The sequence below is a fragment of the Bufo gargarizans genome, chromosome 4 (assembly GCF_014858855.1).
Source record: "Bufo gargarizans isolate SCDJY-AF-19 chromosome 4, ASM1485885v1, whole genome shotgun sequence".
In the NCBI taxonomy this organism is placed as follows: domain Eukaryota; kingdom Metazoa; phylum Chordata; class Amphibia; order Anura; family Bufonidae; genus Bufo; species Bufo gargarizans.
The window spans coordinates 70,288,070-70,310,495 of NC_058083.1; the positions used below are offsets into that span (position 1 = coordinate 70,288,070).

Genomic DNA, 22,426 nt, shown 5'->3' on the forward strand with positions numbered 1-22,426 from the left:
TATCATGTTTTTGTGTCTCCATTTTCTGAAAGCCATATTTTATTTTATTTTTTTGGATAAATGGCTTATGTAGGGGCTCGTTTTTTTGTGGGATGAGGTCACAGTTTGATTGGTACTAATTTTGGGTACATATGACTTATTTGATCACTTTTATACCATTTTTTGGGAAGTGCGGTGGGCAAAATTGCAACTCCATCATAGTTTTTTATTTTTTTTTAAATGGTATTCACCTTGCAGTAAAAGTAACACGATCCTTTTATAGAATAGGTCCTTACGGACGCGGAGATACCAAACATGTTTAGTGTTTTTTATTTTTTAACCAATTATGTGTGGATATAGGAAGAAGGTTTTTCTTACTTATTTATTTATTTATTTATTTTTACATTTTTTGGACCCAGACCCACTTGTTTCTTGAAGATCCAGTGGGTCTCATGGCTTAAAATACACTGCAGTACACTGTATAGTGTACTACAGTCTATTGAACTCACACTAAGCCTGATCAGGCTCCTGCCTTTAGCAGGAGCCTGATCAGGCTTAGATATACTACGGCAAGCCTGGATGCCTGTGAAGGCGTCTGGTTGCCATGGTAACCATCGGGACGCTGCCATAGCGCAGCGGCCCAATGGGAGAGGGAGGGAGCTCACTCCCTCAGTTTATCATTCAAGCATCGGGCCGCTGTCACAGCAGAGCAGCAGCCCGATGCTTAGCCCCTCCATACAGCGGTCCCTAAGGACTGCGGCATGGAAGGGGTTAAACAGTTATTTCAAGCAGAGTGTCAGCTGTATGTTACAGCTAACATTCTGCCCCGCTGCAGCTCTGCCATCCTGAAAAGGGGGGGGGGGGGGGGGAAACAGTGCGTGCTCCCGTGTGCACAGGAGGAGTTACAGAATGATGGATTCTCTGTAAACTCACTGAGAGCAGCCTGCTGTGCATAGGAAGCACAGCAGGCTGTAGAACAAAAAGAAAAAATTAACACAACCAATTGGAGAAATTATTTTCTCCACAAAATAATTTTAATTAGTGTAAAAATTTTTTTACAAAGGTGTCCAGATCCTTTAAAGAATTATCTATTTCAAAGTGACTATATCTATGAAATATACATTACTTTTCAGTAGCTGATGATGTGTTCTGATCCTAATTAACACTTTCAGATCCTAATGAAGTCCCTTAAGATCTCTGCAGTGAAACAAGTATAGCTCACCCAACGGCTGCATTACAACAAAGTATCACAGCTAAAAGCAAAGTACTACATGGCGATATATATTTAATAATAAAAAAAAAAGAAGGACAAAGATGGAAAATGATAAGCTGCAGACCAAGCCTGTAGAGGAACACAACCCGTGACATCCTGCATTGTAGCCTGCTTTTATATGTCCACCTACAGTATATTCCATAGTAGCGGATCTGGTTGTCCACATGTATGACTTATGCCCATGGTGGATCTGGTACTTTTACATTTCCACATTAAATCCAGGTCCTTTTGCAGGTATATCTCCAGACTGTCTGGTTTCCTGGTCTCTGAATATTAACCCCCTATAGGAGCTACAGATTCTGGTTTCACCCAAATTTCTAGAAAAAAAAATATAACTAAAATGAATCATGTATTTATATGCTGGAGATTATGTATAATCTCACAATACAGATTTCAATACCTAAAGCAGAAATGCTTGTGACTTGTGAATTCAGGTTGCCTGAGATGACCACCAGAGGGAGCTCATAAACTTAGTGCAGACTGGGTTATAATTGACTTTAATGCATAAAAAAGGTGCCTAAACTTCCTCTAGTGATGGGTGCAGAACGTCACAAATGTATTATTCTGGCAAGAAATAATAAATAAGCTTGATGACCTGCCTAAAGCTGAACGGCAATCCCAACTATTTTGTGCCATGACCAGAACAGACGCAATGCAACGGAGGCGTGGGCACCATCAAAGTGGCAGGTGGATTCAGCCATTTGAAGGCTATACCCAGGCCTTTGTATTGTGCCAGAATACCCCTTTAAGAGTACAGCAACGTGTGGCAGAGATGCTGCAGATTTCGGCACTTAAAGTCCTCAACATCTTACAGTAGCAGAAAAGTGGATGAGATTTTTGTGGTGCGGATTTCAAATCCAAAAGATGCTAATTTATGCTGTGGATTGCCGTGTTCCACTTTCTGCAATGCACAGGGCAAATCAGCATGGATTTTACACATGAAGTAAACACTACATATGGATGTACCCTAAAGGGGTTAAACTACAAATTTTTATCAGAAATGTGTAGTCACTGGGGGTCCACCAGCGAGGACCCCCACTGATCTATAGAATGGGGAGGCATCTGAATGGAGTGGTGGTCGTGCATGTGTCATGCAGCTCCATTCGAAGTCCATAAAAGAGACAGATGATCGCTGTACTGTGCCATGTCTATCAGTCCTACAGACTTTGAATGTAGAGGCAAGGTACGTGCGAGTCCACCGCTCCATTCAAATGAGCCTGACATGGGGAGCTTGGGATCCCCGTTTTAGTGATTGTGGTGCTCCTAGCAGCTGGACCCAGAGTGTTCATATACTGTATTTATCATCTATACTGTGAATATGTGATGTTAGGCTATGGCATAACCCCTTTAACGCTCTGTTTAGAAAGGTAATTTGAAGTCCTCTTTCAGGAAGTCTACCCTCCCCACAATACACAATTCTCTTCCATGGTGGATATCACTATACAGGGTACATGTAAGAAGGAGTCTCTATGACCGGGGTTGGCAACCTTTGGCACGCCAGCTGCTGTGAAACTACTACTCCAAGCATGTACACTTGCTCAGCTGTTCTTGTAACTCCCATCAAACGGGAATGGAGCATTCTGGGAATTGTAGTTTCAGAACAGCTAGAGTCTAAGGATAATGCCACACCACATGTTCTACTTCACATTGAACAAACAGGAGAAGAAAGAAGTAACTTCGTTATACAATGACATTTTATTTTGGTAGCTATAAACATAAATTACGGACCAATAGAGATTAAAAACAAAATTTCACTTCAAGGAGCTCCAAGCTGCTGCGTCTGTGCAGCTGCCATCTGCGGAAATCTGGGAAGTCTACTTTCACTATCAGTCTGTCTTTGGAGTGTAGGAGGAAACCCACACAAACACGGGGAGAACATCCAAACTCCATGCAGATGTAGGACCCCAGCGCTGCAAGGAACCAGTGCTAACCACTGAGCCACCTTGATCATGGTACGAAAGGCAATGTTCTTTTGTTACATATTCACATCTACGTGGAGAGTCAATTTGATATTATTATAAACTGCACAGAAACCTCTGCGCAAAAACAGCAGTTACCCATTAATAGCACTTGAGAATAAAAGACTGAAATTACCATGTGCAGATCTGTTGATAGTTTCTCGATGGAAGGTTTGAGGTTTTCGACAGCTTTCAGTCCATCTTGGAAAAAGCTGAAAAGGAAAAACGAGACCTGTGAGCAGAGGTCAGAAGCAGCCGGGGTGACGGCATGTGGAAGGCATCAATGGAAATGATGGAGCGAGCAGATGTATGCAATAACACAAATCATCCTGAAAGCAATTACACTGCCGAGGATTTAGAGCTCATGTAGCATACCTGCATGTCACCAGCACATCATCAGTACGGATGATCCAAAATACAAGAAATGCTCCCTGAATTATATATATGCCCATCCTCCATAGTGTGCCAACAGAGTAACACTAACCGAATGAGGTTCACCATTTAGATTTTCTGTCTCTTGACCCCCATTTAAAGGGCATCTATCAGCAGATTTACAGTATATGAAACTTGGCAGCGGAAGGCATCTGTGTTGGTCCCATGTTCATATGTGTCCACATTGCTGAGAAAAGTGATGTTTCATTATATGTAAATGAGCCTCAAGGAGCAACGGGCGCGTTACCATTACACCTAGAGGCTCTGCTCTCTCTGCAACTGCCGCACCCTCTCCACTCTGACAGGGCCTGGTGTGATCACTTTTATACTGCCTGGTCCTGTCAAAGTGCAGCAGTTGCAGAGAGAGCAGAGCCTCTAGGTGTAATGGTTACGCCCCCGTTGCTCATTTACATATAATAAAACATCACTTTTCTCAGCAATGTGGACACATATGAACATGGAACCAGCACAGACGCCTTCAGCTGCCAAGTGCACATATAACAGGTCAGCCGGTGTCATAGGTACAAAACTGCTGACAGATGCCCTTTAAAGACTGTCACATCAAGCAAGAAAAATTGTTGAGATGTATGGAGCACAAAATGCAAATGAGCATAATGCTCAGATGAAGCGGTGTCCGCTGAAAAATAATAATCCATGTAATGTACCTTTCATATTGTTGTGACACTATCAACGAAACCTCACCACGGCTGATATGGTCATATGAGGTTTATCATTACATATTATGACATTTTAAGCCCAATGTTCTATGTTGATGAACTTTAATTATATATCTTTATAGGGATCCATATTCACTTGCTATCCTTCATCTGCCATAGAATAAAATGCGACAATTCTTGAGCTGCCACAAGGGGGAGCTTATGAGCTTACTGTATATGGTTTTAATATTGTAAGAAGTACTCCTGGGCTCCCTCTAGTGGTGATCACAGGCAGGCAGAATTCAACTTTAGGGTAACGTGTGGGATTTTGAGAGTTTCTTCAGAATAATACACCTGACCACTATTAATATGTATCACTGTATCATTTGTACACTTTTATATATGCTTTTTATCTACTTTTGGATTATTTATTATATTAGTTGTATTTGTATTGATGTAATTGAATACACCTATATACACACACACCACATTGTTACACAATGCTGCTCTTTCTTTCTATATATATATATATATATATATATATATATATATATATATATAAGAAATTCATCAGCACAAAATTGTGGACCTAAAGAGATTAAAGCTTCAGCAATGTGTTTCTCTATTTCGCTTTGCGGTATGCACTGGGAAAGCTCTGGGCACATAAACTAAACATATCCAAAGGCTCACACTATACCGACGGTGGCCAACAGTGCGTTTTTTAGCTTCCATCGGGTGCTATAAATCAGGGACACTATTAGTGCAGCAGAGTGCACTATTCCATACAGAGGTGGTTCCATAAGCAGAACAATGTATATTCCATACATTTTTTTTGTCCAAGGTTTTCGTTTGAAAATCCACTGATGGAAATTCATAGTAAAAAAAATATATTTTGGGGTGCATTACTGCCCACACTCCCATACTGCTGCATTTCAGGACTATCCCTGTGAAAGCCAAAGAGGGAGAAATAATATAACGTTACGCTTGAGATACATTTATACATATAAAACGTATACAGTAGTATGTACAGTACTCGTGGTTTCAGACTGTGATACTGATGACATACCACAATATTCTAATTCGGAAACAGGACTATCCAGTGACAATAAAGACAAGTCTTGTGGTTTTATGGTCAAGTGAATAACAGACTTTACATTCAAGGACACCACAGAAATAATAGTGACTCTGCAAAGTCACTCTCACTATGAAAGCGCTATAGTGTTAAAATTGTGTGTGTGTGTGTGTGTGTGTATGTATATATATATTAGCAGAAGGACCCGGCTTCGCACGGGTATATTTCACCTATTACATCTTATGTTTCCGTGTGTCGTAAAAAGATATCAACATTTTCCTCCATAACAGTGACCTCTACAGTACCCGCCCCTTTAACAGTGACCTTCATAGTGGCCGCCCCTTTAACAGAGCCCTTCACAGTACCTGCCCCTTTAACAGTGACTTCCACAGTGCCCACCCATTTAACAGTGAACTCCACAGTGCACGCCCCTGTAACAGTGAACTCCACAGCACCCGTCCGTTTAATAGTGGCCCCTGCCCCCCATGCGTGTAGTTGTGCCATCATACGTCATGACTGAATATTTAAGTACATGCGAACTGCTAAAACCTGTGATCAGTTGTTATGGCAACCTGGAGTAGGACCTGCGAGTTTGTATTCGCTAATAAGAGACATTTGACCGTGTAAATGGAAGTTCGGATTTAAAGGGAATCTGTCTCTTGGTTTGAGCATATTAAAGTGTTACTATTGCCATGTACAATAAAATACCTTATTTCTTGCTGTAGTCTTCATTTTTTGTTTCATGGTTTCATTAGCGATAAAATCCACTTTTCACCGAGGGGACGCAAGGAATCTGTGGTCGTAGTTACATCCAAATAATGACATAGCGGAGAGGGGCAGCGGCAAAGAGTTCGGGTGTGGGCAGTCACTTATGCTGGAAGAGGCGTGCCTGGGCTCTAAAGGAAGCGGGCTGGGAACTGTAGGGGGTTACTGGGCTTCAGAGAAGGATAATAATGCCCCTCTCGGCACTTTGGACACTCATTTGCATAACAGAAAAAGTAGATTTTATCGCTAATGAAACCATGAAACAAAAAATAAAGACTACAGCAAGAAATAAGATATTTTATTGTACATGGCAGTAGTAACACTTTAATATGCTCAAACCAGGTGACAGATTCCATTTAAGTGAAAGGCTTGCTGGCTTCTATTGGCTAATGCAGGTCATTTTTTGGGAATATCTAAGGAACGGTACGTCCTAGAGAGCTGAGACCTGGTCTAAAACCTTCCCGGACACCTGCTGTATCTGTGTGCCAAATTTGGTGAAGATCGGTCCAGTCGTTTGGTCGCGCATAAAGAACGTCTAGACCAGGGGTGCACAACGTTTTCTGGGTGGGGGCCACATTGTCAGACTGAAGGAATAACAAGGGCCGAAAATAAAAGTTAAAGGGGTATTAGCAAGTGAAATACTGTGTTTATTGCGTATTGTACACACAGTTATATATCATAAATGTCTAATTATACCTCCAGGACTCCCATCTAATGGGAGAATACATGAAAAATGCATGTGAGCAGCCACAAGACATAGGCATACATGTCTGTTACCAGAAGTTTGTGGGCCGCACAGAATGGTATCAAGGGCCGCATGTGGCCCCCGGGCTGCAGGTTGTGCACCCCTGGTCTAGACAGACAGACAGAAACTCATTTTTATATATATAAGAGATATATCTATATATACACACACACACACACACACAATATATATGTGCACGCATACACTGTATTGCATACATAAATCCGTCCCTTGGGCTAATCTTCGTAGAAGATTCTGTCAAAAATAACACAAAGGCACCAAAGCAAATGTGGACACAGCCCTAATTAAAAACAGGTAGTATGATGATTGGGTTGGCCATCTTGCCTGAGCAGTTGGGCTTACGCTTACAGTAGCCACATGGACCATACAGCACAATAGACTGGAGATGTTCAGTGACATCTATAAATGTTGCGGGCATCCTCTATTAACCTGTGCAAAGGTCAGTGTGCAGGGAGGGGGAGTAGATAAGTTATGACCACCACCTATTGTGTATGGTGTATCTTATGTTATGCATATGTATTTTTCATTGTAATCCTGCCTGTGATGACAACTCAGAAGTGATCTCTGCAGAACAGGAGCCTATGTTTTTTTATAACATATTCCCTTTAACTCTAATCTTTTCATACATCACGTGACAAAAAAAGTCTGATACGTCACCAATCACAGGAATGAAGGGATATCTACTAAGCATCTGTCACTTTAGCTTGACGGAGATTTCTACAGTGTGTATCAAAATTATACCTGTTAAGCTCTAGGGATCTGTGCTGGGCATGCACATTACAGTAATTCTTAGGGCTCATGCACACAAACATTTTCTTTCCGAGTCCATTCCATCTTTTTTTGCGGACAATATGCAGAACCATTCATTTCAATGGTTCCCAAAAAATAACAAAAAAAAAAAAAACTGAAGTTACTCAGTGTGCATTCCATTTCCGTATGTCCGTTACGCAAAAGAATAGAACAAGGATAGGACTGTTCTATTAGTGGTCAGCTGTTCTGTTCCGCAAAATACGGAATGCACATTGACGTCATCTGTATTTTTAGTGGATCCGTGTTTTACGGACCGCAAAATACATACGGTCGTGTGCATGAGCCCTTAGGCTTATTAATCATTCAAAAGATCCCAAAATCACTGGATGACAAGGCACGTGAAAACTGTAATGGTACATACACTGCTTGTCACTGGAACACAAAGTCCCTATAGCTCTATATTACGGACCCGCGTGCCTCTGTTTCTGTGAGGCAATACTCCTGGGGGAGAAAACCTCCATGATACAGAATCCATAAGAAAAATAGGGCATGCCTCTTTTAGGGAGCATTCACACAACCGTGTAAAGCCCGTGCCCATATTGCGTACCGCAAATTGCAGTCCGCTAAGCACAGGCACCTGCCGCGTGGCAGCCGTATAGGCATTGCGGCCCCATTCACTTGAATGGGTCCGCGATCCCTCCGTTCCGCAAAAAGAAAGAGCAAACTCTATCTTTTTGCGGTGCAGAAGCACTGTACGGAACCTCAGAAAGCACTCTGTAGTGCTTCTGTAAGGTTCCGTTCCGCACCTCCGGATTTGCGGACCCATTGAAATGAATGCAATACGGGCACGGGCTTCGTGTGAATGCTCCCTTAAAGGGAATCTGCTTGTTTTGCCTAATAAACTAATCGTCTTGTGTGTAGGGGTGAAATACACAGTTTAAAGCATACCATTTGTGGCTGCACTATGCCCACAAAAGCCAGGATGTTCATGGCACCAAAATGGTGCGCCTTAGACCCTCAGTGCACCAAACGTCTGTCCCCATAATGCCCCCTCTTGTTTGATAGACCGCGCCAGGCATCTACAGGTATATCCTACTCTTGAATCTATTAACAAGTGATGGGTAGCTTACTTTCGCTTAAAACATTTAATAATGTATTTAAAGATAAAATTGTAGGCCCTTTAGTACTAAACACTTAGTTTTGTAGCCACTGGTTACACTACTCTCCTAAATGGCGGAGATGGGAGAGGACCATATGCAGGGACAGCAAAAATGTTGACAGACAGGATGAAGGGTGCCTAAGTACCTAGACAGAAAGACACAGTGCTGGGTCAAGACCCTAGGCAACCCTGTCACTATCTCTCCTTCACCCCAACTAGTGCAATGACCGTTTTATCACCCTCCCCAAGTATGGACTGCCCAGCTTTGCCCGATAGACAGAAATAGGTCCCGTTGATAATAGACCAAGTGGGTTACAAAGAGGGCATAAAGACTAGCATAGAATGTGCGATGAGTGAGGTCCGGTGTAGGCGCCGTATCTCTGTAGGCCGCCCACAGCACGACACCCGGTCTGTCTCGCACACATACAAATAAATGTGTGTGTGTGTATGTGTATATATATATACATATATATATATATATATATATATATATATTTATATACACACACACATACATACACACACATATACATACATATACAGGTCCTTCTAAAAAAATTAGCATATTGTGATAAAGTTCATTATTTTCTGTAATGTACTGATAAACATTAAACTTTCATATATTTTAGATTCATTACACACAACTGAAGTAGTTCAAGCCTTTTATTGTTTTAATATTGATGATTTTGGCATACAGCTCATGAAAACCCAAATTTCCTATCTCAAAAAATTAGCATATTTCATCCGACCAATAAAAGAAAAGTGTTTTTAATACAAAAAAATGTCAACCTTCAAATAATTATGTTCAGTTATGCACTCAATACTTGGTCGGGAATCCTTTTGCAGAAATGACTGCTTCAATGCGGCGTGGCATGGAGGCAATCAGCCTGTGGCACTGCTGAGGTGTTATGGAGGCCCAGGATGCTTCCATAACGGCCTTAAGCTCATCCAGAGTGTTGGGTCTTGCGTCTCTCAACTTTCTCTTCCCAATATCCCACAGATTCTCTATGGGGTTCAGGTCAGGAGAGTTGGCAGGCCAATTGAGCACAGTAATACCATGGTCAGTAAACCATTTACCAGTGGTTTTGGCACTGTGAGCAGGTGCCAGGTCGTGCTGAAAAATGAAATCTTCATCTCCATAAAGCTTTTCAGCAGATGGAAGCATGAAGTGCTCCAAAATCTCCTGATAGCTAGCTGCATTGACCCTGCCCTTGATAAAACACAGTGGACCAACACCAGCAGCTGACATGGCACCCCAGACCATCACTGACTGTGGGTACTTGACACTGGACTTCAGGCATTTTGGCATTTCCCTCTCCCCAGTCTTCCTCCAGACTCTGGCACCTTGATTTCCGAATGACATGCAAAATTTGCTTTCATCCGAAAAAAGTACTTTGGACCACTGAGCAACAGTCCAGTGCTGCTTCTCTGTAGCCCAGGTCAGGCGCTTCTGCCGCTGTTTCTGGTTCAAAAGTGGCTTGACCTGGGGAATGCGGCACCTGTAGCCCATTTCCTGCACACGCCTGTACACGGTGGCTCTGGATGTTTCTACTCCAGACTCAGTCCACTGCTTCCGCAGGTCCCCCAAGGTCTGGAATCGGTCCTTCTCCACAATCTTCCTCAGGGTCCGGTCACCTCTTCTCGTTGTGCAGCGTTTTCTGCCACACTTTTTCCTTCCCACAGACTTCCCACTGAGGTGCCTTGATACAGCACTCTGGGAACAGCCTATTCCTTCAGAAATTTCTTTCTGTGTCTTACCCTCTTGCTTGAGGGTGTCAATGATGGCCTTCTGGACAGCAGTCAGGTCGGCAGTCTTACCCATGATTGCGGTTTTGAGTAATGAACCAGGCTGGGAGTTTTTAAAAGCCTCAGGAATCTTTTGCAGGTGTTTAGAGTTAATTAGTTGATTCAGATGATTAGGTTAATAGCTCGTTTAGAGAACCTTTTCATGATATGCTAATTTTTTTAGATAGGAATTTGGGGTTTTCATGAGCTGTATGCCAAAATCATCAATATTAAAACAATAAAAGGCTTGAACTACTTCAGTTGTGTGTAATGAATCTAAAATATATGAAAGTCTAATGTTTATCAGTACATTACAGAAAATAATGAACTTTATCACAATATGCAAATTTTTTTTTTAGAAGGACCTGTATAGACTATCGGTCATGGAGTCCCGAAAGCGTAAACATATATATAGTTTCAGATAATCACAGTGTTCCTGTAATCTCTTGTCTGCCCCATAGTCTATCACTTCTGCGTACGCGCAGTCACGCATCTCCTTCCTGCCCAAGATGCACAACACTGCACTGCGAACAAGCGGTCTGTCTCCCTTAAAAAAAAAAAAAAAAAAGAAAGAAGGAAAGAAAGAAAGAAAAAAAAACACCCCTTCTGACAGAAGAAGCATCCCTTTAAACAGCAGAACCTTTAAACAGAAGTCCGATTTTGACGTTGGGAAACAATAATGTGGTGCTGAAGCCAGTTGGCTGCTAAGGAGTTAAGCACACTGCTGCGGCTACAGCTGCTGGATTCTGGGCTACCCCAGGGTGCACATCAACCCATTGCAAACACAAATGAGTTTTCTCTACCGGATCCTCTGGCGGTAGCTGCAGCACGCTGTAAATCAGAGATGCAATAATCAGATTATCAGAGCCATTTATCTGATTAGATTTCCAGTTTTGAACTGCAGCAGCAGAATTGGATTTCCTAAAAAGCCAATGGTTATTGAAGCTCAGTAGAGAGAGGAAGGAAAAAAAATCTAATCACTTTATGAGCAATCGCTAAGTGTTTGGGGGCAGAGGACGCGGCTAGGTGCCAGACATTATATTAGAATTGACAGGATTACAGTATATTGATGAGCGCTACTCTACAGAGCCTGGGGGCACGAAGCGAGCGGATCAATGACTATCAGGAGTCAAGAAGACCAAACAATTAAAGTGTTCCCCTCATAGAATGATTAGGTTACTGTCATATAAAACCGTATAGGGGTCATCTGTGACTGCAGGGGGATGGGACCTGCAGCTGCTCATATTCTGTAGACTATTACGTATTCCATAGCATGAAAGTTGGCCATTTTGGGGTAGGTTAAAAAATGAAGACCAGTGTGGAAAGTGGTGGAGGATAGGGGCGTGACAAAAAAAAAAGTCTGTACAAGATGTTGAGCGGTGTCTGAATCAACTCGGCCTTAAAATTTTTCCTACTGCTCCCATGTGTCTCCGTGGTAACAGACTACAAACTAACTCTGTGTAGTCTAATCCTGCAGTCATACCCCCTTCTATGCGTCTAACATTCTGGTACATACAAAAGGTCACAAGAATTAGAGGGTAAGTAGAAAGAAAGTAGACATTTTTTTATTTACACTTTTAGGGTCCTTTCTCACCACCGTATGGCCGTCCTGCGGACCGCAAAACACAGGCACCGGCCGTGTGAACTCCGTATCTCAGTGTGGACCTATTAGCTTGAATGGGCCAGCGATCCACAAGGTACGGCAAAACATTGGACATATCCTATCTTTTGCGGAGCGGAGCCACAGATCGGAAGCCCATGGAAACACGCTGAAGCCTTTCCGAGGGCTTCCGAGTTTGCGCCTCCGCACCACAAAAGGTAGAACGTCCTATGTTTTGCCGTATCTTGCGAATCGTGGACCCATTCAAGTCAATGAGTCCACACTGCAATACGGAGTTCACGCGGCTGGTGCCCGTGTTTTGCAGACCCGTTGTTTATGGTCCACAACACGGGCAGGACGACCATACAGTCATGTATATGGAGCTTTATAGAGATTAGCAAATCGATTCGTCTCAGCAAGAAGAGTTTTGCACCTGGGCTGGGATATCCCTAAGGCCTCTTGCACAAGGACACATCTGCTTTGGGGTCCGCAAATCACGGATCCGCAAAATGACCCACTGTAAGATCCGCAAAATGACCCACTGTAAAGAGGCCAGAATAGGACAGGTTCTATAATTTGTAGCCCGGCTGCACACAGATGATGATATCTGTGTGCTGTGTGTGTTTTTTTTTTTTTTTTGATCCACGGAAATGAATGGGTCTGTGTGCGACCCACAAAAAATGCAGATCGCACACGGCCAGAAATACGGTCGTGTGCATGAGGCCAAAATCTGAGGATGCTCCCACTTGATGTTTGAATGACAAGGTTGGACATCTCCGCTACTGGAGCAGCGACTGTGCGTGCACCTCTACACTTCCTTCTGGGTAGCAGCACATGAACAGTCGCTGCTTTAGTAACAGAAGCATAGCCTCTGTGCTTGTGTCAATATTCGGAGCAGCGGCGGGGGGCGCGAGATTATCCAAGGCGCCAAGATGTCCGGACATGTCAATCAGTCTGTGAGGGGGGCATCCTCAGCTTCGGGGGCACCCCGTTGTAGATGCAGAACTCTTACGAATTGGCTCACTCATCTACAGTTTGTTACCATGGAGATACATCTACATGCATAGGAGCTGTATACAAAAAACAACAGGATACATAAAAGTTGGTTAGGAAGGTGAAGACGGCTACTCCACCTGCCTTTACTCCATACAATACAGTCTAGTGAGATCACCGCCGCTGCTACACATTTGTATGTGCACATTTAATAAGAGGCGACAGTGACAAATCCGTAGTAATACCCGGAAGTCAGACGCCACTGTCCATGTTCTTCACTCTTACGGTGATTTGCCTCATTAGAGGCAGTAATTACAAGCTGCAGGAATGGCCTTTTGTGTCTAGAATTGCTGGCCGCTCGTTTGACTAGAATGTGCATGTTCTGTAATAAATACACCGGTAAATGCCATTATATTAATTGTGGCGCTTGTCGCATAAGTCATTTCTCCACCTCGGGCAGATGCAGACCAGCTCTCTGCAGATTAATATTTATACTCCCCTGTCTGCAAATCCAGACTGCCTGAGAAATGAGGGCCAAGGTGACCCCATCATCCTACAGTATGCATACTGCTATATACTGGACATGCACTTCAGCTGGCCAAACAACAGATATCCCATCCCCCCACTTGGCCCGTCAGCTGAGCTGTGTGTGTATGTGGTCCAAAAGGGGAGAGGGGAGTAGACTGCAACCTCTGGCAGCTCATCCCATAGGATTGGGCATGTTGAAATCCAACAGCCTGATCTTTCTTTCTATCATCAGGGGAAACTTGGGACACCACCATACAGGGAGTGCAGAATTATTAGGCCTCATGCACACGACAGTATTTTTTCACTGTCCACAAAACGGGGTTCCGTTGGTCCGTGACCGTTTTTTCGTCCGTGGGTCTTCCTTGTTTTTTGGAGGATCCACGGACATGAAAATGAAAAAAAAATCTAAGTCAAGTTTGCCATTGAAATGATAGGAAAAAACGGACACGGATCACGGACACGGATGACAATCTTGTGTGCATCCGTGATTTTCACGGACCCATTGACTTGAATGGGTCCGTGAACCGTTGGCCGTGAAAAAAAATAGGACAGGTCATATTTTTTTCACGGCCAGGAAAAACGGATCACGGATGCGGCTGCCAAACGGTGCAGTTTCCGATTTTTCCACGGACCCATTGAAAGTCAATGGGTCCGCGGAAAAAAACGGAAAACGGCACAACGGCCACGGATGCACACAACGGTCGTGTGCATGAGGCCTTAGGCAAATGAGTATTTTGACCACATCATCCTCTTTATGCATGTTGTCTTACTCCAAGCTGTATAGGCTCGAAAGCCTACTACCAATTAAGCATATTAGGTGATGTGCATCTCTGTAATGAGAAGGGGTGTGGTCTAATGACATCAACACCCTATATCAGGTGTGCATAATTATTAGGCAACTTCCTTTCCTTTGGCAAAATGGGTCAAAAGAAGGACTTGACAGGCTCAGAAAAGTCAAAAATAGTGAGATATCTTGCAGAGGGATGCAGCACTCTTAAAATTGTAAAGCTTCTGAAGCGTGATCATCGAACAATCAAGCGTTTCATTCAAAATAGTCAACAGGGTCGCAAGAAGCGTGTGGAAAAACCAAGGCGCAAAATAACTGCCCATGAACTGAGAAAAGTCAAGCGTGCAGCTGCCAAGATGCCACTTGCCACCAGTTTGGCCAAATTTCAGAGCTGCAACATCACTGGAGTGCCCAAAAGCACAAGGTGTGCAATACTCAGAGACATGGCCAAGGTAAGAAAGGCTGAAAGACGACCACCACTGAACAAGACACACAAGCTGAAACGTCAAGACTGGGCCAAGAAATATCTCAAGACTGATTTTTCTAAGGTTTTATGGACTGATGAAATGAGAGTGAGTCTTGATGGGCCAGATGGCTGGATTGGTAAAGGGCAGAGAGCTCCAGTCCGACTCAGACGCCAGCAAGGTGGAGGTGGAGTACTGGTTTGGGCTGGTATCATCAAAGATGAGCTTGTGGGGCCTTTTCGGGTTGAGGATGGAGTCAAGCTCAACTCCCAGTCCTACTGCCAGTTTCTGGAAGACACCTTCTTCAAGCAGTGGTACAGGAAGAAGTCTGCAAGGTAAGAAAAACATGATTTTCATGCAGGACAATGCTCCATCACACGCGTCCAAGTACTCCACAGCCTGGCTGGCAAGAAAGGGTATAAAAGAAGAAAATCTAATGATATGGCCTCCTTGTTCACCTGATCTGAACCCCATTGAGAACCTGTGGTCCATCATCAAATGTGAGATTTACAAGGAGGGAAAACAGTACACCTCTCTGAACAGTGTCTGGGAGGCTGTGGTTGCTGCTGCACGCAATGTTGATGGTGAACAGATCAAAACACTGACAGAATCCATGGATGGCAGGCTTTTGAGTGTCCTTGCAAAGAAAGGTGGCTATATTGGTCACTGATTTGTTTTTGAATGTCAGAAATGTATATTTGTGAATGTTGAGATGTTATATTGGTTTCACTGGTAAAAATAAATAATTGAAATGGGTATATATTTGTTTTTTGTTAAGTTGCCTAATAATTATGCACAGTAATAGTCACCTGCACACACAGATATCCCCCTAAAATAGCTAAAACTAAAAACAAACTAAAAACTACTTCCAAAAATATTCAGCTTTGATATTAATGAGTTTTTTGGGTTCATTGAGAACATGGTTGTTGTTCAATAATAAAATTAATCCTCAAAAATAGTGATGAGCGAACTTCTGTTTTAAGTTCGGCGTCTAAAGTTCGGCTTCCGGTTAGCGGAGAATCCCGATATGGTTCCCGATATGGATTCCGACTTCCGTTGTGGTCCGTGGTAGCGGAATCAATAATGGCCGATTATTGATTCCACTACCATGGACCACAACGGAAGTCGGAATCCATATCGGGAACCATATCGGGATTCTCCGCTAACCGGAAGCCGAACTTTAGACGCCGAACTTAAAACAGAAGTTCGCTCATCACTACTCAAAAATACAACTTGCCTAATAATTCTGCACTCCCTGTACACTGGTCCCACCGAAATCAGCACGTTTAGCCAACAATTGTCCAATGTGTATGGCGAGCATTTTGCAAATGGGAAAGAACTAACAGGTCCCATGACGCACTATAAAATGAAGAGATAAACACTCTAGGGCGATTTTCTCCTGGTTACTAAATCATATAATGGCTGCCACAATATACCCGCCGTTATGGATCTCTCAAAGGTTGTCACTCAGACCTCCCAGAATCCTGAATAGCGAATAGACAACGACACAGTATTAACTCCCTCACTGCTGCACTCCTGGGGATTTCACTGACTGAACAGTGACTTTTTCCTTTTACAGGGAAACGCAGATTTTTTTTATTGCATCATTATATTAGTAAATGTGAGAACCATCTAAGCTTATTCGAGACATAATTATAATGGAACTCAAGCTATTATCTTCTTTTTGGAGACCGGCCCAATTTCCATCAAACTCTTTATAACTCTTCTATCTCGGGCAAAGTACCGGTACCTCAAGAAGGCTGCTTCTAAATTCTCCACCCCTAGCCCCCTTCTAGCTCCCTGTGCTGTTTATTCTTGTCCCTGAACCCTCCTCCCACAGGACTATCCCAGAAATGGGCACTATATGACCTACCTAATGGGCACTATACAATACAGCTGTTATGGGCAACGTATAGGACTACTGATATGGGCACTATATGGCCCTACTGATATTAGCCCTGTATGAGACTACTGAGACACTTTATGCCATTATTAATTGATTGATTGATATATATATATATATCACTGTATGGCACTATTTATGTTGGTGCTTTATGGCACTATTACTTTCACTATAAAAAAAAAAAAAAAGAGAGAGTACTATGATATCTTCATACTATATAGCACTAATGGGGGCACTGGACAAGGCTTGAGCACTCTATATGAAGAATTATATTTAAAATATAGAAGTAATTTAGTTTATGGGGCCAGTGCATGTAAGAGGAACATACCTGAACAAATTGTAAAGCAAATGGACATTGTATGGCGGTTTTATTTGGGCATAGTATATTGCGCTATACAACACATACACTATATAACAGCCGTTAATTTGGAGGCGTGGTCTATTTATTAGGGGTGTGGTCAGGAGGGACTAACAAGTAAGAAATAGTCCATACTGAGATTCCGAAGCCTCACTAAATATTTCTTCTAGAATTCTGGCAGGAAAAGGAAGGACTAGGATTTTCCTCGGTCAAAGATAGGACAACCAAGAAGAAACAGGCCCCTGTTTTCCAGAACCGGTGGAAAGATATTACTTTTTCCTACCACTTTTTCTTAGTAAAAGGATAATCCGCACCCTGCATGAGAATGTATTTGACAGTAAGAAATAGCACTTGAGATTTATTCCCAAAGGAACATTATATGCAAGTACATTATCGGATAAGATGAAGGGCCGCAGTTTTGGATGCAATAGGATTAGTGCTGGGCTATTCACCGAGCTGTCACTCGGGCTCTTCATCATCACCGTATGGCCAGTGCAGTATGAGGCTACGTCAGAAAGAAGAATATTCTATTAGGATACATTCACACAACCGGGGGGGCGGGGTCGGGGTGGACGGACAAACGGTCCATTTTTGATGGATGCCATTGAATTGTATAAGGGATGTCGGTCAGTGAAAACGGACAAAATAGGACATGTCTTGTTTTGTAATAGTTGTGTGAACAGAACCATAGACTGTAATGATGGCTATAAGGAAAAGGATGCTGTGCGATTGTACCCTAAGTAAGTGTTTTTGAGCACTGTATTACGGTAAATCCCAGGAAAAGAAAGGGCTTCCTAATAATGAACGGCAGAAATTTAACAGCGAGAACACAAAACTTTAATTCCACAAATAAACAGTCCTAATTAAATTTCTTTGAGGTTTCCTACTCAGGCTTTCACAGCGGGATTCGGTTTCGTTCTGACATATAATTAACTAAATGGGATCACTGTGCTGTGACTTCTAACAATTCTCTGATACTAGATGATCACAGCATATACAATCAGCTTTTCTAAATGAGAGAAAAGCATAAAAAAAAAAAAAATACTACTATGCCAATTAAACAACACATGTAATTTGTAGCGATATAATACAGTGCTCGGCAAGAAAGCGCTAATCTGGTGCCACATTAGAGGATCTGTCACCTCTCCTGATAAGCCTTTTTAGTAAATCATTGTACCCCCCCCCCCCCCCTCATCCCAATAAAATAACAACCCTGAAGTGTATTTTTTCTTAGAACGCTGCATTACACCGCTCCTCTGTTATTCCTCTTGGAATTTTATGAATAAACTGACAACCGCTTGTCCCTACACAATCTGCCAGCACTGACTGGATAGTGTCAAGTGAGTGTGGATGGACCTGCCTCCGACCCAGGTGTCAATTTATACCTACATTTCTAGTAGGAAATACAGAGGAATCACACAACTTAGAGATTTTAAAATATATGCTCTTTTTTCATATGGGGAACACAATTTTTTACAAGAAAAAAAATGGTCGATAGAGGTCTTTTTCAAATGATATATTAAAGAAGTACAAAAATGACTAGTCTTCCATCTAATATAATAAAATCCTTGTGTAAGTGCGCTGTGTCTGTGTGAGTGTCACTAGTTTTGCACTGGGCATGCACGGCATCCAATCGGGACACAGCGCTCCACACAAGTTTCCCTGCAGCCTGACTGCGCAGTGCGCCCCCCCTCTCCCCTTTCAGGATGGCAGAGCGGCAGCGGGCAGAGTGTTAGCTGAAATGTCTAGCTAACACTCTGCTTGAAACGGCCGACATCGCTGGCACCGATGTCGGTCGTTTAACCCCTTCCATGCCGTGGTCCTTAGGCTCGATGCTTGAAGAGTTAGTGCCCCCCGCACACAACACTCCCGCCCCTCCCTCAAGATGCAGAGCGCGCAGCACCCCCCGCTCCTCCTTTCAAGATTGCATAGCGCGCAGCACGCAGAATGTTAGCTGTAACGTCCAGATAACACTCTGCTTGAAACGGCTCGAGCACTCTGCTAAAGGCAGGAGCCTAATCAGGCTTAGTGTGAATTCAATACACTGCAGTACACTATATAGTGTACTGCAGTGTATTGTAAGCCATCAGACCCACTGGATCTTCAAGAAGCAAGTGGGTCTGGGTCCAAAAAATATAAAAAGTAAAAAAAAAAAAAAAAAAAAAAAAAAAACACAACACCTTCCTATATCCACACATAATTGGTTAAAAATGTAAAAAAGAAAAACCACTAAACAGGTTTGTTATTGCCACGTCCGTAAGGACCTGATCTATAAAAGGATCATGTTACTTTTACCGCATGGTGAACACCATTAAAAAAAAAAAATCAAAAAAAATCATATGTATCCAAAATTAGCACCAATTAAACTGTGACCTCATCCCACAAAAAAATGAGCCCCTACATAAGCCAATCATCCAAAAAATAAAAAAAAATATTGCTTTCAGAAAATGGAGACACAAAAACAAATTTTTTTTTTTTTCAAACATGATTTTATTGAATAAAATAAAGTTAAAAAAATGCACATATTAGGTATCGTCATGTCCGTAACGACCTGCTCTATAAAAATAGCATGTGATCCAACCCATCTGGTGAACACCATAAAAAATAAAAATAAAAAATGTGCCAAAAATATCTATTTTTTTTATCACCTTACATCACAAAAAGGCCTATTTCACACGGGCGTCGCGTGTGAGGGCCGGATAGGAGGCGGGTGCCTCGTGGGAAAATCGTACGATTTTGTTGCCTGAGAGTGGGGTGAGTTTTGTATCCGATTGCGTTGCGTTCTTCAGTTTTTTTCCGCGCGAGTCCAATGCATTTTGCACGCGTGTGAGAAAAAACTGAATGTGGTACCCAGACCCAAACCTGGACTTCTTCACTGAAGTTCGGGTTTGGGTTAGGGTTAGGTATGCTGTAGATTTAAATATTTTCCCTTATAACATGGTGATGGACCATGTGATGAGCGCAGTGACGTCCCCAAAGGTCTTTTTCTCCCAGGTCCTCAAAGAAGAAGAAAGAAGACAAGCTGGGCTACGCGAACAAGTGGATGAGGCGAGTTTAATTTAATTAATTTTTTTACCCCTCCATCCCTAATTTCCTTAGAATTCTGTATTAAGAATGCTTTTATTTTCCCTTATAACCATGTTATAAGGGAAAATAACAATGATCGGGTCTCCATCCCGATCATCACCTAGCAAACATGCATGAAAATCGCACCGCATCTGCACTTGCTTGCGGATGCTTGCGATTTTCACGCAGCCCCATTCACTTCTATGGGGCCTGTGTTGCGTGAAAAACGCACACTATAGAGCTTGCTGCGATTTTCACGCAACGCACAAGTGATGCGTGAAAATCACCGCTCATGTGCACAGCTCTATTGAAGTGAATGGATCCGGATTCAGTGCGGGTGCAATGCGTTCACCTCACGCATTGAACCCGTGCGGAATTCTCGTCCGTGTGAAAGGGGCCAAAGTGTATAACCAAGCAATCAAAAAGTCATATGTGCCCCATAATGGTTACAACCAAACAGTCATCTCATCCCGCAAAAAATTATAATCACCCATAAATAAATAAAAAATAAGGCTTTCAGAAAATAGAAACAAAAAAAACAAGATTAAAAAAATAAAAAAATGCTTTTATTGTGTAAACTAATTTTTTTTTTAAAAATGCAGATATTAGGCATTGCTGTGTCCGTAACAACCTGCTATATAAAAGTGCTATGTGATCCAACCAGTCTGGTGAACTCCGTTAAAAAAAAAAAAAAAAAATCACCTTACATCACTAAAAACAGCCACCAGTTTCGGCCAGCAGTCTCAGCCACAGCCGCCAGTCAGTGTGGTCAAGTTCCCTTGCCATTTAATATAGACTGTTCCTACTAATGTTTATGCACTACTGTTCTAACGCCCGTTATTGTAATGGGCTTAATGTCTAGTATGTAATATAATGGTATATTATACAAAGCGGCCTATTTAGAAATGGTATTGTTCTGATGCAAAGGAGGATTGAATGACAACCCAGAAAAGCAGCATTATAGTACAGATGCACATTGTACAAAGAGCTGGTAATATTATTGACACAGAGGTATGCTGCGGTGACAGCCAAGCAAGCTCTGTAACCCCATTAAACTAAGGCTTTGTGCACAGAAAGGGTTAACAGGACATGTTGTTCTATAATGTGCAGAACGGCCACATGGGTCCACAAAAAAACAAAAACAAAAGTGCATGGCCCAATAGAAATGAATGGGTCGTGTGTGTTGAGCCTAGGACCAGGCGGCAAGACTGGAAAAGCATTGGAATGGATTCTGCAGGGAATCGGTAAGGATAGGTATTATTGTTGCTTTGGGGTTTGTTTTTTTAACCCATTCCACCACTGCTTCTTAAAAAAAAAAAAAAAAAAAAAATGGAAAACCACTTTAGGCTACTGGCGTGCGTTGTGGATTACGTGCATTTTTTCTGCGCCGATTTTCATAATACGGTATCAGCAGAGTGAATAGAATTCACTTTTACCGTGGCCCTCATAGTCCCCTGATCTAAACATTATTGATAAATCTGCGGATAGACCTCAAAAGAGCAGTGCATGCAGGATGACCCAGGAACCTCACAGGGCTGGAAGACTTTTGCAAAGAGGAATGGATAAAAATCCCTCAAAACAAGAATTGAAAGACTCTTGGCTGGCTACAAAAAGGCACTAGGTACTAATCATGCAGGGTGCCCAAAGTTTTGCTTCGGGCCCTTTTCCTTTTTTTGTCATTTTGAGAATGTAAAAGATGAAAAAAAAAAATGCTATTGCTTAAAATACAAAAGTGAATTTGTCACCTTTAACTTTATGCCTTTTGAAGATCATTTCATCTTCAACTTGCTTAACTGTTCACAGTAACGTCTCATTCACAGGTCAGTGTTTTGGTCAGTGATTTTGAACCAAAACCAGGTGTGGCTCTAAACACAGGACAGATGCAGATCTTTGCTCTATATCTATACCTTATGTCTGTGGAGGCTCCAGTCCTGGTTTTGGCTCAGAATCACTGACCAAAACACTGACGTGCAAATAAGGCTTAGGGTACTTTCACACTTGCGGCAGAGTGATCCGGCAAGCAGGAACTGCCTGCCGGATCTGGCAATCTGCATGCAAACGGACAGCATTTGTAGACAGATCCGGATGCAGATCCGTCTCACAAATGCATTGCAAGAACGGATCCATCTGTC

General features: G+C 42.5%; 1 protein-coding gene across 4 annotated transcripts in view; it reads right to left on the minus strand.

Moving 5' to 3' along the window:
- Positions 1–22,426, minus strand: part of ASAP2 (ArfGAP with SH3 domain, ankyrin repeat and PH domain 2) — a 192,767-nt gene that overhangs the window by 51,255 nt on the left and 119,086 nt on the right. For all 4 annotated transcript variants that reach the window (XM_044292527.1, XM_044292525.1, XM_044292526.1 and 1 more), the window contains exon 8: positions 3,347–3,422. In XM_044292527.1, coding sequence (XP_044148462.1) covers positions 3,347–3,422 — 76 coding nt within the window. The remainder of the gene's footprint in view (positions 1–3,346; positions 3,423–22,426) is intronic.